Source organism: Notolepis coatsorum, assembly GCF_963971535.1.
Source record: "Notolepis coatsorum genome assembly, chromosome: 14".
Lineage (NCBI taxonomy): Eukaryota > Metazoa > Chordata > Actinopteri > Aulopiformes > Paralepididae > Notolepis > Notolepis coatsorum.
This window is the reverse complement of record NC_140178.1, coordinates 93979093-93995249: the sequence shown is the minus strand read 5'-3', so window position 1 is coordinate 93995249 and position 16157 is coordinate 93979093. Positions and strand designations below refer to the sequence as shown.

At 43.0% G+C, this 16157-nt stretch overlaps 1 protein-coding gene across 1 annotated transcript in view; it reads left to right on the top strand.

The window, feature by feature from the left end:
- Positions 1 to 16157, top strand: part of LOC311240640 (voltage-dependent T-type calcium channel subunit alpha-1H-like) — a 202018-nt gene that overhangs the window by 68154 nt on the left and 117707 nt on the right. The window contains 2 exon segments of the mRNA XM_084329212.1: positions 1907 to 2430; positions 15378 to 15502. Coding sequence (XP_084185338.1) covers positions 1907 to 2430; positions 15378 to 15502 — 649 coding nt within the window.

Below are 16157 nucleotides of genomic sequence, written 5' to 3'. Positions count from 1 at the left end.
CCGCTTAAGAAGCCGAGCAGAGGACCCCAATCCGGGGCCGGCCTTCGTAAAATTGTCAGCTAACCCCCATAGTGTTAACAGACAACTAGCGCTCGCAAGCAAAACAGTACTCACCCAGCTCGGAAGCAAACCGGTTTCTCACAACAGCCGGTGTCTCCCACAGTCCAGCTGTATAACCGGAGGTTCAATACCTATCCAGCCGCAGCAAGGAGGACTGCAGTTGGGGAGTATATCAGCGGCGCGAGCCCCTAATACGAAAAAGCCGGTGGAGGTCAGAATGATCATCATCTTCCAGACACTCCAGTGACGAAGACAATATCGCCGTATTTTCTCGAAAATAGTGAGAGAGAAAATAAAGATATAATGTCAACGTATCTTCCTGTCTTCTGTTTTCCTCTCAACTTTCTTCAGCTTAACAACCTCGTCAAGTGATGTATATAACAGGCACTTCCTTGTGGTGAAAGTGAAGAAGGAGGCGAGTGTGTGGCCACACACCTGCTTATGAAGGTAGCGGATAGGGGTGTGGCCAGACGAATGTTGGTATGTAAAGGTACATTGTGGATTTTTATTCAGTGCATATGCACGAAGTGAGGTTAGTGCAGATGACGCTGAGCGGCAGCCAGTATGAAATATAACTTGCCTTAATGAGCCTGGGGTTTAGGCTGGTTAACAAGAGTGATATCTTGCCTTAATGAGCCTGGGCTTTAGGCTGGTTAACAAGAGTGATATCTTGCCTTAATGAGCCTGGGCTTTAGGCTGGTTAACAAGAGTGATATCTTGCCTTAATGAGCCTGGGCTTTAGGCTGGTTAACAAGAGTGATAACTTGTCTTAATGAGCCTGGGCTTTAGGCTGGTTAACAAGAGTGATATCTTGCCTTAATGAGCCTGGGGTTTAGGCTGGTTAACAAGAGTGATATCTTGCCTTAATGAGCCTGGGGTTTAGGCTGGTTAACAAGAGTGATATCTTGCCTTAATGAGCCTGGGGTTTAGGCTGGTTAACAATAGTGATAGCTTGCCTTAATGAGCCTGGGATTTAGGCTGGTTAACAAGAGTGATAACTTGTCTTAATGAGCCTGGGCTTTAGGCTGGTTAACAAGAGTGATAACTTGTCTTAATGAGCCTGGGCTTTAGGCTGGTTAACAAGAGTGATAACTTGTCTTAATGAGCCTGGGGTTTAGGCTGGTTAACAAGAGTGATAACTTGTCTTAATGAGCCTGGGGTTTAGACTGGTTAACAAGAGTGATATCTTGTGTTAATGAGCCTGGGGTTTAGGCTGGTTAACAAGAGTGATATCTTGCCTTAATGAGCCTGGGGTTTAGGCTGGTTAACAAGAGTGATATCTTGCCTTAATGAGCCTGGGGTTTAGGCTGGTTAACAAGAGTGATATCTTGTGTTAATGAGCCTGGGCTTTAGGCTGGTTAACAAGAGTGATAACTTGTCTTAATGAGCCTGGGCTTTAGGCTGGTTAACAAGAGTGATAACTTGTCTTAATGAGCCTGGGCTTTAGGCTGGTTAACAAGAGTGATATCTTGTGTTAATGAGCCTGGGCTTTAGGCTGGTTAACAAGAGTGATAACTTGTCTTAATGAGCCTGGGGGCCAGAAGTCTCATTTGGGTTTAAATAGGTTTCACTCAGTGAGCTGTGGAGGGTGTGGTTTGAGTTTATGGTCCAATACGTTTCCAATTCTGGACCCCTAGCCTCATGTCCAACTCCTCCTCCGCACACATACTGTGCTTCATACTGGATGCCAGCAGCTCTGGCTCGTTAGCTACATAGCTAATGTAAAGTAACTGAGCCACTTTGAGGGTGTTATACAGTGGCCCCATCAACATTACATTAGGAAGAGGTGTAACTGCTAATGTCAATATCCCATAACCAAATATTCCTGTATGGTTATTTCTTCCAGTAAACGTCGTAAAAAGGTGAACCCTAACTGCAGCGGCGGAGGGGGGAACGGGGGAGGTAACGGCCCCAGGTTCAGCCGGGGAGGTGGGAGTTCCGGGCTGGGCAACGCCCCCTGGCCGCGGCCCATCCACAACCTGCTCCAACACCATCGCCACCACCACTGTCGCCTGAGCAACGGGGGGCAGCACGGTATCACCATAGCAACCACGGAACACGGCGACAGCGACGGTAGAGGGGAGGAGCTGGAGATGACGTCACTTCCTGTCCACGGAGGAGGAAGTGGGCAGGGAAACGGACGCGGCGACGCTACCGCAGGGACCCAGGGGATGGGGCCGTTGCTAGCACGATTGAACGGGGGAATGAACTATCCGACTATTCGACCGTCGTTCGTGTGCAGCTACAGCGGCAAGACGCCCCCGCCGCCTCACCCCCAGCACTGTGGGTCCAGTCCCAGTGGAGAACAGCCGCTACACTCAGAACACACTGAGACTCTCAGCAGACTGGGACAGCCCATGGGACAGCACAGTGAGGACACACACACACACATGCACACATGTATGCACACATAACACACATGCACACTACACACACACACGCACACACATTCACACACACACACACACACACACATGCACACATCGAAGCACACATGCACACATGTATGCACACATAACACACACACATGCACACATGTATGCACACATAACACACACACATGCACACTACACACACACACACGCACACACACACACATGTACGCACATGCACACACGCACATACACACATAACACACACACACGCATGCACACACACACACACATAACACACGCACACACATGCACACACACACACAGACAGCACTATTTCCCACAGGAATGTAGGCTAGCTGTGGTGTTGCAGAAGTTGTTGTTTTTTTAAGTTCACGCTGAGCAACACTCCTTCAAGCCTAAAAGAAACAAGTCAAATCCTGACATCCTGCCCAGAACAGGATTCCTCACTATTATAACATGACCATATATGACTGCCTCACACATTTCTGTTTTTAGAAAAAGAACGAGGACAAAAAGCCTGCCCAGGTGTGTGCCTTGGCCGGCTTGCTGTATTTATTACGCTTAGCCACGGCTGCGGTCCTCTCTTTCCCTGCTACTCTCATCCTGGGATCTCTCAAGGAAACTATAAAAGAAGGAAGGGTCATCATCACGTCACCGTGTAGCGCATGAACACACGTGGTGCCAAGTGTGGAAATGTTCAGTTCGGCTGACATTGAGTTGAATGGGATCAGCCGTCTCCTCGTTTAAACAGGTCATTACCTCGGATGTCAGAATCATCTGCAATTAGTTGCATTGTTAACTAGCTAACGTTTGATATATTAGTTGGTGTATATTACCTCAGATATCTTGTATATTTTTTATTTTAATACAGGCACGCATACATTTCACACTGATCATGGCGATTCTCTAACCGTGACATTAGCCAACGTTAACACAATGTTCTGTAACACTTTATAATAACACTCAGTTATAAGACCTTTATAAGGTATTTGTAGATAATGAACTAATCATGAACAAATCATTTATATACATTCGTAAATTATTATTAAATCATTTATAACTATATTTGTATAACATTTACAAATTAGTTCTACATTATTTATAACTCATTATCAACATTGTTTGTACTTGATTTGTTCATCATTAAATAATGTTGTTTAATGTGTAGTAACACATTTGTAGATGCTTTGAAAAATGGATATGAAAAAACTACTATACTGTACCTCCATTTATTTGTTCATGTTCAACAAATGATTTGTTAAGACATTCATAAAACATCTATAAATCATTTGCAGATGCTATTGTGTGCCCTAATCTGAAGTGAAGCCTATTCATCATTAACAAATGTCTAATACAGTTAATTATTTGTTTACTTTTTCATGTTACAAATGTTGTAGACAGCTTTCGGATACACTCTTATTTGTGACATCAAACAGTGACAGAATTAGGACTATAGATAAATGCAATTTTATTAACATATAAAATACATGTGCATGACATATAGTGTAACTTGGGGGGGCACTAGGACCCAGGAGTACCCTGGCCAGGTATTGAAGAGTATCTATAGGAAGTCTCACGCGAGTGAGACAAGTTTCAAGTTTCTTTAATAGTTGTCATACAGAAGTACAGAATACTTTCATACAAAATGCTTCTTACTGTTACGCTCCAGAGACTGTGCTAGACAAGATAGTATCAAATAACATAGTATAGCATGTAATTTAGAAGTAGAAAAGTAGAGTAGGCGGTTAGGTGGCCGAGCGGAGATTGCGTTCGTCACCAGCCCCGGAGCTGAGCTGGATTTGCCTGTTCGAATCCAGCTCACAGCTCCGGGGTTGTCACCAGCTTGGCTGGCCGTCTGCACTGATACAATTGGCTGTATCAGAGGGTGGGAGAAGCTGGCGGGGTGGGTCCGGGTCGTTGTAAACAGCGACTCCTACAGTTCGGTCGGGGCGCCTGCTAAGCGCGGATTGGACGTGAGGGGGATAGTGTGGTCCTCCCACACGCTACGCCCTCTCAATGAGAATCCGCGCTGCCAGGTGAAAAGAAGCGGTGATTGGCTGGACGTGTGTCGGAGGAAGCACGTGGTAGCCTCCACTCTCCCAGATGATCTGACTGTGGGGGGTAAGTGCGCAGCGATCAGGAAGGGACTGGGAATTGGCATACGACTAACATTGGGATGGGAGAAAATCGGAGGAAAATGGAGGAAAAAAAAAAAAAAAAAAAAAAAAAAAAAAGTAGAAAAGTAGAAAATGAGGTCACAGTGTTCAGTATAGACATATGTACAATGTTCGATGCAGAATAGACGTAACTGAGTTACCATATAATATACAATACTATGCAGTGTACTAATGTACAGTACTATATAGTGCAAAGCAGAAATGGGATGAGGTACAATTTAGGTACAATTTACAGTAAGGTGTACGAGTTGTAGTGCAATCCTTCATCAATAAATATAAAGTGTGGGGAGTGGGTGCTACAGTGTGTTTGTTTAAAGTGAGTGTGTGCTATAAAGTGTGTGGGGTGGGTGCTACAGTGTGTTTGTTTAAAGTGAGTGTGTGCGTGTGGATGTGTGTGCTATGTGCGTTTGATGGTTGTTGTTGTGTAGTGTTCATTGTTCGTTTAGCAGCCTGATGGCCTGGGGATAGAAGCTTCTTCTGAGTCTTTCTGTGCAGACTTGACGTCACGTGTATTGCCGTCTGTTTCAATGGAAGCACGATACATTAGCAGAACCAAGTTATTCCTGCTGCGCCTGCCCCATGCTTTTAATAAGGTATAGCAGGTTAAACACCTTTTTTGTTGGTAAATCTATTCCATCATTTCCGACCTACAAACAACTCTTATATGTTGTGTAGACGTACTTGATGTGGTGCGCGCTAACGTTACATTTGTTCCTAATGTGTGCTCAGTGCTCAGTATATTGCGGTATGTGATGATGACACGACACACAAGAGTAATAATTATTTGTATTTTCAGGCTGTATCGGCGCCTATACAGCCTGAAAATACAAATAATTATTACCCTTATGTGTCGTGTCATCATCACATACCGCAATATACTGAGCACACATTAGGAACAAACACATAATTCAAATGTAGCGCCCACCACATCAAGTACGTCTACACAACATATAAGAGTTGTAGGTCGGAAATGATGGAATAGATTTACCAACAAAAAAGGTGTTTAACCTGCTCATACCTTATTAAAAGCATGGCGCAGCACGAATAACTTGGTTCTGCTAATGTATCGTGCTTCCATTCAAACAGACGGCAACAAACATGAAGTCAAGTCTCACTCGTGTGAGACTTCCGTCTACACCCTGGCCAGGGTACTCCTGGGTCCTAGTGCCCCCCCCAGTTACACTATATGTCATGCACATGTATTTTATATGTTAATAAAATTGCATTTATCTATAGTCCTAATTCTGTCACTGTTTGATGTCACAAAGAAGGGTGTATCCGAAAGCTGTCTACAACATTTGTAACAGGTAGTGATGCCAGTAACTAGTTACTGTAATCTGATTACTTTTTTCAGTAAATAGTAATCTAACTTGTTACTTTTTACAAGTCAGTAATCTGATTACAGTAACTTTTCCAAGTGGCTGTGAGTTACTATTTAGTTACTATCTCATAATGCTGATGATAAGAGAGCCAGGGGTACAGTCAGCTAGACCGGAGTATGGCCTGATGGCGTCTCATGATGACCTGTCTGAGCAGCCAATCATGATTTATGACATTATGCACTTTCAATAAAGCATTATTTAAAAAAAGAAAACTGTTGTCATTCTTGTGGCAGCAGCAGGGGGAACGACGACGACTTTGTAACCTAGTTACTTTCAAAGTAACTAAGTTACTTTGATAATCAAGTAATCAGTAAAGTAACTAGATTACTTTTTAAAGGAGTAATCAGTAATCAGATTATTTTTACACGTAATCTGTGGCATCACTGTAACAGGTGATGAAAAAGTAAACAAATAATTAACTATTAGACATTTGTTAATGATGAATAGGCTTCACTTCAGATTAGGGCACACAATAGCTTCTGCAAATGATTTATAGATGTTTTATGAATGTCTTAACAAATCATTTGTTGAACATGAACAAATAAATGGATATACAGTATAGTCGTTTTTTCATATCCATTTTTCAAAGCATCTACAAATGTGTTACTACACATTAAACAACATTATTTAATGATGAACAAATCAAGTACAAACAATGTTGATAATGAGTTATAAATAATGTAGAACTAATTTGTAAATGTTATACAAATATAGTTATAAATGATTTAATAATAATTTATGAATGTATATAAATGATTCGTTCATGATTAGTTCATTATCTACAAATACCTTATGAAGGTATTATAACTGAGTGTTATTATAAAGTGTTACCCAATGTTCACACTGATCATGCTTCGCACTCAGCAAAAGAAAAAGTATGGAACAAGATCTTGCAAAACCAGTGGCTATGAAAAGTATTGATTGGCTTTATTGGCACTATTTCTCTATAAAAGGTTATTAACAAAGCCTTGTACTCCCAGCCTCCTCCTCGATGGATGACTGCTTGCTTGGGCAGTCAAGGACATTTATTTCATTGTGTTTGAATATCAGCATTGATTGATTCTCAACACTTGTTTATAGAGAGACATGGTATGAATGCAATGGATTGACTGCCGGCTAGGGGTGTAACAATGCATGATCGATGCATCACAATGCATCGATCCTAAGGTCGAAACGCATCGCATCGAATCGAATCGTGGTCAAATGAAGAGATTTCATGATGCATTGAATCGTTGCCTGAAGAATCGTAATCGAATCGATGTGGGGTCAAATATCTACACCCCTATTATTGACCTACTGTATAGCCCATGCATACTGAGTGAATCAGTTCACATTTGTGTATAAATTTTTTTTGGGGGAATTAACTGATCGAAAATTTATCAAATCGCATCGAATCGAATCATGGTCAAATGAAGAGATTTCATGATGCATTGAATCGTTGCCTGAAGAATCGTAATTGAAATGAATCGTTGTGGGGTAAAATATTTACACCCCTACTGCCGGCACTTAACCCTTTCACTCCCACACTACCAAAAGGTTAACCCTTTCAGTGCGACAATACAGAAGGTTAACCGTCTGTAGTGTGGTAGTGAAAGGGTTAACCTTCTGTAGTGTGGGAGTGAAAAGGATACACAGCAATTGAAGGAAACTGCCACCAAGCCTCTTCAACTCATTCAGAACGCAGCGGTCCGCCTGATCTCAAACCTACCGAAGTCGGCCCATGTCACCCCACTTCTTAGGGACCTGCACTGGCTCCCCATTGCTGCACGAATCCGCTTCAAGGCCCTCGACCTGGCATACCGTGCCGCAAAGGGAACCGCTCCCGCCTACCTCCAGTCAATGGTCTCTAACTACACACCCTCAAGACCCCTACGCTCTGCATCTTCTGGCCGCCTCAGACCTACTCCTATCCGAGCTCCGGGAGGGTCATCAAAGAGAAATCGCCTATTCTCAGTCCTTGCCCCACAATGGTGGAATGAACTACCCACCCCAGTTAGGACAGCTGAAACACGTCCAATCTTTCGCCGTCGACTAAAGACGCACTTCTTCAACCATTATCTGAAATAAAAAAATTAAAAATCTAACCCTAACTAACCTTACTGTCATGCACTTGTCCTAATAAACTAACCTACACTGTAGGATGAACATTGTTACTCAGCTGATAGAGTTGTGCCCTTCCTGATGACTTGTCGTACAGAACTTGTAAGTCGCTTTGGATAAAAGCGTCAGCTAAATGACTAAATGTAAATGTAAATGAGTACAGTAGACCTACCAAACAAGAGGTCCAGTAGACCTACCAAACAAGAGGTCCAGCAGGCCTACCAAACAAGAGGTCCAGTAGATCTACCAAACAAGAGGTCCAGTAGACCTACCAAACAAGAGGTCCAGTAGACCTACCAAACAAGAGGTCCAGTAGATCTACCAAACAAGAGGTCCAGTAGATCTACCAAACAAGAGGTCCAGCAGGCCTACCAAACAAGAGGTCCAGTAGATCTATAACAATCATTCTTGACGTGAGAAAAGATTTTAATGTTGTTCGTATAACGTCCTGGGTTATATGGCTTAGAAATGGGGCAGGTTACCGGGAATACATGCGTTACCCATATAGAGAGAGAGAGAGAGAGAGAGAGAGAGAGAGAGAGAGAGAGAGAGAGAGAGAGAGAGAGAGAGAGAGAGAGAGAGAGAGAGATGCAATGGCACTAAATGCATTTAGTCTCACCCTTTCAATTGTCCCTTGGAGTGCAATTTCATATTTTCTTTTCTTTTCGATAAACTAGCATAAAATGGCCTCAAGATGTCCGACTGAAGACAAATCTCCACAGTGCACACAAGATAGATTTCAGTTGTCTTCAGTCAACGACACCATTGGTAGGTTGCAAATAGGGCTACACTGTAAAAAAAATTCACAGGAAATTCACTGTATTATTTTACAGATTACCTTTGTTTTTCTACTTTAAAGGATTTTGGGAAATTTGCTTATTTAACATCTTCCCTGGAGTTAGACAAGAAGATACATACATTTTTTGTCTCTGTGCGTGCATTTAGCTTAGGGAACAGTCGCTCCGTTAGCATACAGTAGCTTAGCTTCATCACTGGAAGTGAGGCGGGGCCGGAGCCTGACGTTCCCTTTCAGTGTATAGTTTGATTGATTGATTGAAAAGTTTATTAACAGATTGCAGAATACACTCCAAATACAACTCCAAAACATTCATGTAAACATGTTGTGACCTGTGTATTCACCACATAGAGAAATAAAAAATAATTGAATTAGACAATTACGTTTTATAAGCAAATATACTCAGACATTTTTTTTGCCCGACCACTCCTCTCTGTGATTTCAACGTAAAGTTAGTTTAGGTTCGTGTTAATGTTAGATAATGTACAAAATAAACGTTTTCCGCTGCTATAAACGTCGCACTTTTATTTTGAAAACCCCAGAAAGGAAGTCATTATATATGCTTTACCATCCTGATCTGTGTTAGCTCCGGTTAGCTCAGAGCGTCCGGTATAACAATACCAGCCATTGGATTACTGTTTTCTAAATTGGGGAAGCTTTTAATCGTCAAGGTAAGAGGATTTTAAGTCATGGTATCCATAAACTTCAATCGGTTCGGATCCTTTGAATGAATGAGAATGTCAACAATCACGACGACACGTTGAAATCACTGGCTGCGCTCAGAGAGGAGTGGTTGGGCAAAGAATTGTTCAGAGTATATTTGCTTATAAAACGTAATTGTCTAATTCAGTTATTTTTTATTTCTCCACGTGGTGAATACACAGGTCACAACATGATTACATGAACGTTTTGGAGTTGTATTTGGAGTGTATTCTGCAATCTGTTAATAAACTTTTCAATCAATCAATCAAACTATACACTGAAAGGGAACGTCAGGCTCCGGCCCGCCTCACTTCCAGTGATGAAGCTAAGCTATGCTAACAGAGCGACTGTTCCCTAAGCTAAATGCACGCACAGAGACAAAAAAGGTATGTATCTTCTTGTCTAACTCCAGGGAAGATGTTAAATACGCTCATTTCCCAAAATGTTGGAGTTTTCCTTTAAGTGTAAATACCATAAAAATACAGTAAATTACCTTTTATCAAAATATTAACCATTAAATAAAGGTTGTAATCTGTAAATGTATTTGATTTTACTGTAATTTGACAGTAAGTATTTGGAAACCATTGATGCCAGACATTTACCATTTTCTTGCAGCTTTTTTTCTTACAGTGTAGTGTTCCCTTTACAGTAAGCGGTACAGATGTTTCCCTCCTTCTGACTGACACTGCCCCCAACAATAACAACCCACCCATTCCTCTTCTTTAATAAAGAGGTGGCCTCTTATCAAAGAAATCAATGCGTGCATTGGACTAGAAAGGCCCTGGTGGATGGAAATCGTGCAACCAGGAGATTGTTTTGTGTGATTAACAATTAACTGTAGACTCACTCCTTTTAAGAGGAGTGATGGAGATGGAGGGGGCAAATCAGGGATGGAGAGAGGGGGGGCAAATCGGAAGAAAAAAAATAGAGAGAGAGAGAGAGAGAGAGAGAGAGAGAGAGAGAGAGAGAGAGAGAGAGAGAGAGAGAGAGAGAGAGAGAGAGAGAGAGAGAGAGAGGGAGGAGAGAGGGGGGAGGTAGGTATGGAGTGAAACATTAAGACAGATAATAGAGAAATACAGAAACAGTATGATAAGAATTTAAGGCGAGAGAGAAAAAGGAGGGGTGGGAGTGGAGTGGGTGTGAGAGAGAGACAGAAGAAAATGAGAGAAAGAGAGAGGGAGAGAGAGAGCATAGCCGAGGGACACAGGAAACAGTCAACTCATGCAATAGACGGATTACAGACTTGTCAGTTCTGTTCTAATGAAGCCAGAAAGCAAGCAAGCACACATACACACATAACACACACATAACACACACACACACGCAGGTTACCACGACTCCAGTCTTAATTAACCATACACCAATGAGTCCCTATAGCTTGAGTGAGGAGTTAGTGAACCATTATGAACAAAAACAAGGAGACAGACTGTAGAGAGACAGTCTGATGGTTCATTTAATAACATCTTGCTCAGTGTTTTACTGTATATCACTCAGTCCTCCTGGTCGATCCCACAGTGCAAGTGATCTAAAACAACATCTGCCTGTTAGCTAGCATCAGGGTTAACATTAGCTGCCAAGCATTGGGGAGAGTTGACTGTCTAACGTGAGCTAATGATATCAAATATAGAAAAACGCTACCAAGCATTGGAAATAAGATTAGCTAATGTTAGTAGCTAGGGCTGACCTCGACTATAGTCGAATAGTCGACTAATCGATCGAAAGGAGCCGTATCCAATCCAATCCAATCCACTTTATTTATAAAGCACATTTAAAACAACAAAGTTGACCAAAGTGCTGTACAAGTCCATAAGATAAAACATAAAACATAAAAACAAATTGAATAAAAGCACACAATACAAACAGTACAATGTGTCACATAAAAAGGCCAGTCTCTCAAAAACGGTTTAAAAACCAAAAGCCAGAGCAAATAAATGTGTTTTGAGCCGTGATTTAAACACCTGCAGAGTGGGGGCCTGCCTAACATGCAGTGGCAGCTCATTCCAGAGCTTTGGGGCTGCCACTGCAAAAGCACGGTCCCCCTAAGCTTCAGCCTGGAGTTTGGAACGGCCAAGAGGAGCTGGTCAGAGGACCTGAGGGACCTTGGGGGAACATAGGGTTCCAGCAGGTCCGAGAGGTAACCCGGTGCCAAGCCGTTCAAACATTTAAAAGCAAACAGTAAAACCTTAAAATCAATCCTAAAACGCTCAGGAAGCCAGTGGAGGGCAGCCAGCACAGGGGAAATGTGCTCCTGCTTTCGTGTTCCCGTCAGCAGACGGGCAGCGCCGTAGTCGACTGCCAACCTCTTAGTCGAATGCAATCAAATAAAATAAAAAGTATAGTCGAATGCAATAAAAGAAAAAAAAAGAAAAAGTATAATATTATTATTATTATTATATGTTTCATTCTTTCCAAAAGCAAAGAGGCCTAGAAGCGTGACTAACGCAAATGGCACACATACCAGCGACGTTAACTGCCTAAGACGGGCAGAGAGGCACTGAAAGAGGATTTCACCCGTCTAATGAACACACTAGACAAATATCAAGATGTATCCAAAATTCAAGTGAAGGGTGTTCCACTAGTGTTTAGAATGTCAAGCTGGATGAAAGTAGTAGCTATAGCCAGGGACCTCGAGGGGTGACTTTTGCTGGCTTTAGCGTTCTGCTTTTTAAGCTACTGTAGCGTGGAGATAGTGGGATCATGGAACTAGACAACCTAAAACCCGTTTCACCTTTTGTGGTCGGTGCGGTCCACCCGGCCATATTGCGCAATTGCAGCCTGAGCAACTGGGCCTGGGCACCTCCAAGGTGTTGTAACAACTAACAACGCACACAGTGACTTTTCTCACACGCTCCGTCCTCATTGAGAACAACTTTAGACTCGCAATATGTGAACTCTGTCAAGGTGGATTTCATGTTTCTAATCTGATATAATCCAATCTAATATTATCTAATCTAATTTAATTCAATGTAAACGAATAAGAACTTCTAATGTTATAGTCTGGTTTACCTGTACATACTATTCAATTAATCCTTATCGCCGCTAAGAGAAATTTGCTTTATGCACAAGATGAGCATAAACATGGAAACACAAGACATAAATCACCAATTAAATTAAAACATCAGTCCACACGGAGATTGCGTTCGTCACCAACCCCGGAGACGCTAGGATTCGCCTGTTCGAATCCAGCTCACAGCTCCGGGGTTGTCACCAGCTTGGCTGGCCGTTCACACTAATACAATTGGCAGTATTAGAGGGTGGGAGAAGCTGGCGGGGTGGGTCCGGGTCGTTGTAAACAGCGACTCCTACAGTTCGGTCGGGGCGCCTGCTAAGCGCGGATAGGATCTAAGTGGGATAGTGGGATCCTTCCACACGCTACGCCCTCTCAGTGAAAGTCCGCACTGCCAGGTGAAAAGAAGCGGTTGATTGGCTAGACGTGTGTCGGAGGAAGCACGTGATAGCCTCCACTCTCCCAGACCGACTGTGGGGGGTAAGTGCGCAGCGACCAGGAAGGGGATTGGGAATTGGCATAACGACTAACATTGGGATGGGAGAAAATCGGAGGAAAAAGGAGGGGGGAAAAGATCAATAGAAAAAAAAAACATCAGTCCACAACAGTAACAACAATGACACAAAAGATAATATTATTAGTGGTTAAAGGGGGAACTACGCCCAATTTCAGAATTCATACATATCATTAATAAGGTCTAGGACAGTCCAGAAATATTAGTGAACATGAATAACTCTCACAAATCCAAAAACGAGCTAAAATTTAAACGTGTGATGTCATCAGGTATCAAGTCTGGAGCTGCTGCTCCAAGACAACACATTGGGGAAAGATTTTATAGATAACACTGAAGAGTATCAAGGATGGGTACACTATATCATACATTTTCTTTATATAAAAAAAGAAATAATAAAGAATAAAACAAACATTATGTGTGTCAACAAAATCACTCTCCAATTCATTGTCAATGGAGCAGCTCCAGACTTTATATATATATTAAAATTCTTAATTTTTTTTATTATTATACATTTTAGGCTTTTTTTCTGTATTTTTCACCCATCCCAATTTAGTCGGTATGCCAATTCCCTTCCTGGTCGTTGCGCGCATTGCCCCACTGTCGGCCTGGAAGGGTGTAGAACTACCACATGCCTCCTCCGATACATGTGTAGTCGCCAGCCTTTTTTTTTTCACCTGACAGCGAGGAGTTTCACTGGGAGAACGTAACACGTGCGGAGGTTCACGCTATTTCCCCCAGATCCCCTCCCTGCTGAACAGGCGCCCCGACCGACCAATAGGAGTAGCACTTTACAACGACCAGGACACATACCCCGCCGGCTTCCCACCCGCTAACACTACCAATTGTGTTAGTATAGGGACGACTGACCAAGCCGGAGGTACCGCTGACAGCTGGATTAGATCCCAGAGTCTCTGCGGTGGTAGGCGAGTGCTTAGTCCACTGCGCTACCCAGCCGCAGCAGCTCCAGACTTTATACTTGATGACATCACAAGTTTGAGTCTTGCTTCTCTGGTGTCTGGCTTTGGGAGAGAGAGCAGCTCGTGTTCACACATATTGACCTTTACTTCAATGTTCAATACTTGACCTTTCACGCCATGGAAAAAAGCACGTTGTAACTCTGAATGAGGGTGGAGTTCCCCGTTAATGCGCGGCAGCATAAGCTACAGCACAGCGGCTCGGGGAATGAACGATGCCATGTCTTTCTTAGTTTGTATCCTGTGTTTGGTGCCTCCATACTGAAGGTGTTCTCTGAGAACCACGGCTTGAACGAGTCAGCTGTGGCGGTTGAACCACATGCAGCATCCAGCTTGTTCTGGTTCTCTCTCTCTCTCTCTCTCTCTCTCTCTCTCTCTCTCTCTCTCTCTCTCTCTCTCTCTCTCCTCTCTCTCTCTCTCTCTCTCTCTCTCTCCCTATCCGACTCTCTCACTCCCCACTTGTCTCTGTCCTCTCTCTCTCTTTATCTCCCTCTCTCTCTCTCTCCCTATCCGACTCCCTCACACTCCCCACTTGTCTCTGTCCTCTCTCTTTATCTCCCTCTCTCTCTTTCCCTCTCTCTCTCTCTTTTTTTTTTCTCTCTCTCTCTCTCTCTCTCTCTCTCTCTCTCTCTCTCTCTCTCTCTCTCTCTCTCTCTCTCTCTCTCTCTCTCTCTCTCTCTCTCTCTCTCTCTCTCTCCCTATCCGACTCCCTCACTCCCCACTTGTCTCTGTCCTCTCTCTCTCTCTCTCTTTATCTCTCTCTCTCTCTCTCTCTCTCTCTCTCTCTCTCTCTCTCTCTCTCTCTCTCTCTCTCTCTCTCTCTCTCTCTCTCTCTCTCTCTCTCCACGTTATCTCTCTCTCTCTCTGTGTGTAGTGTGATAGCCCTTTGATGTAGAATCAAGCTACTTTGGACGCAGCAGAACTTTTGTAATTCATACAACTGTTTATAATCCAAATTGAATAGGAACATGGCATTTCTTCCCCCCTGTTCCCTCCAGATATATATATATCCAGTTCGGATAGAGCTACATGACTAAAGAAACACTGCAGGCCTCATGGCTCCCAAAGCTCCCCATGATAGAATGCCCAACAAGCTTTCTGTTGCCATGCAACAATTCAATCCCCAGACAGTGGAGCAGAATTTTGGCAGAACATTTCTTAGCAACTAAACGCAGACCCAGGAAACAAAATACCAAATCACTGGTGTCTTATGAATGGTTTTTGGTTGCCAGATGCATCATAATGACTCTCCCCCCTCTTACCCTCCAGGTCGCCCCCTGCTACTGGAGCTGCTCAACTGCCCTCTGTGTGCCTGCAGCCTGGAGATGCTCGAGAAGAACTGGAGACCTGGAGGGGTGCAGGGAGAGGCTGACGGAGTGCACGACTTCCCCCAGGTCAGGAGGGCATGACGTGGATAGTGGAGATAGGGATCATGGTGGTGGTGGAAGAATCTCTGCCCAAAGAGAAGTCAACTTAGCGCCTCTACCTACATTCGTATTTTCGCTTAAAGGGAACTATCTTATAAATGGCCTTTTTCAGTGTTTAGCATTGTTTCCTAGTTATGTGGACTTATATTAATATGATCTATGTCTCTAATTATCATATTGGCGCATTCTTCCAATTCTCCTCTCACAATATTCACCCTCACTGAACTGAGTCATCTGAAAATTTTATGATTTGTGATGTCAGAAAGACACCGCTGCATGATAATGTTCAGGCGAGTCAGTAACTTACCATTGTGGTTGGAGCCCAGCCTCAAAACGGCTTAGGATCTTGAGGTAGAAAAATGCTGTTTTTGAGGACTTGATTAGAAATACAAAACAATGAATTAAAAAAATATATAAAATTACAGAGGTGTTCCATAAACTCACAGGAATTGTGTAAAAGTGCCCAATAGTGAAAGAAATTGTAAAATAGTTCCCCTTTAAGATATAAGATAAGATATTATTTTATTGATCCCCTTGGGGGAAATTCAGGCATCATAGTAGCATGGGGGAGGGGGGTGGGAGGTACAGGTATGGACATGGTAATAGTAGAATATATAAATAC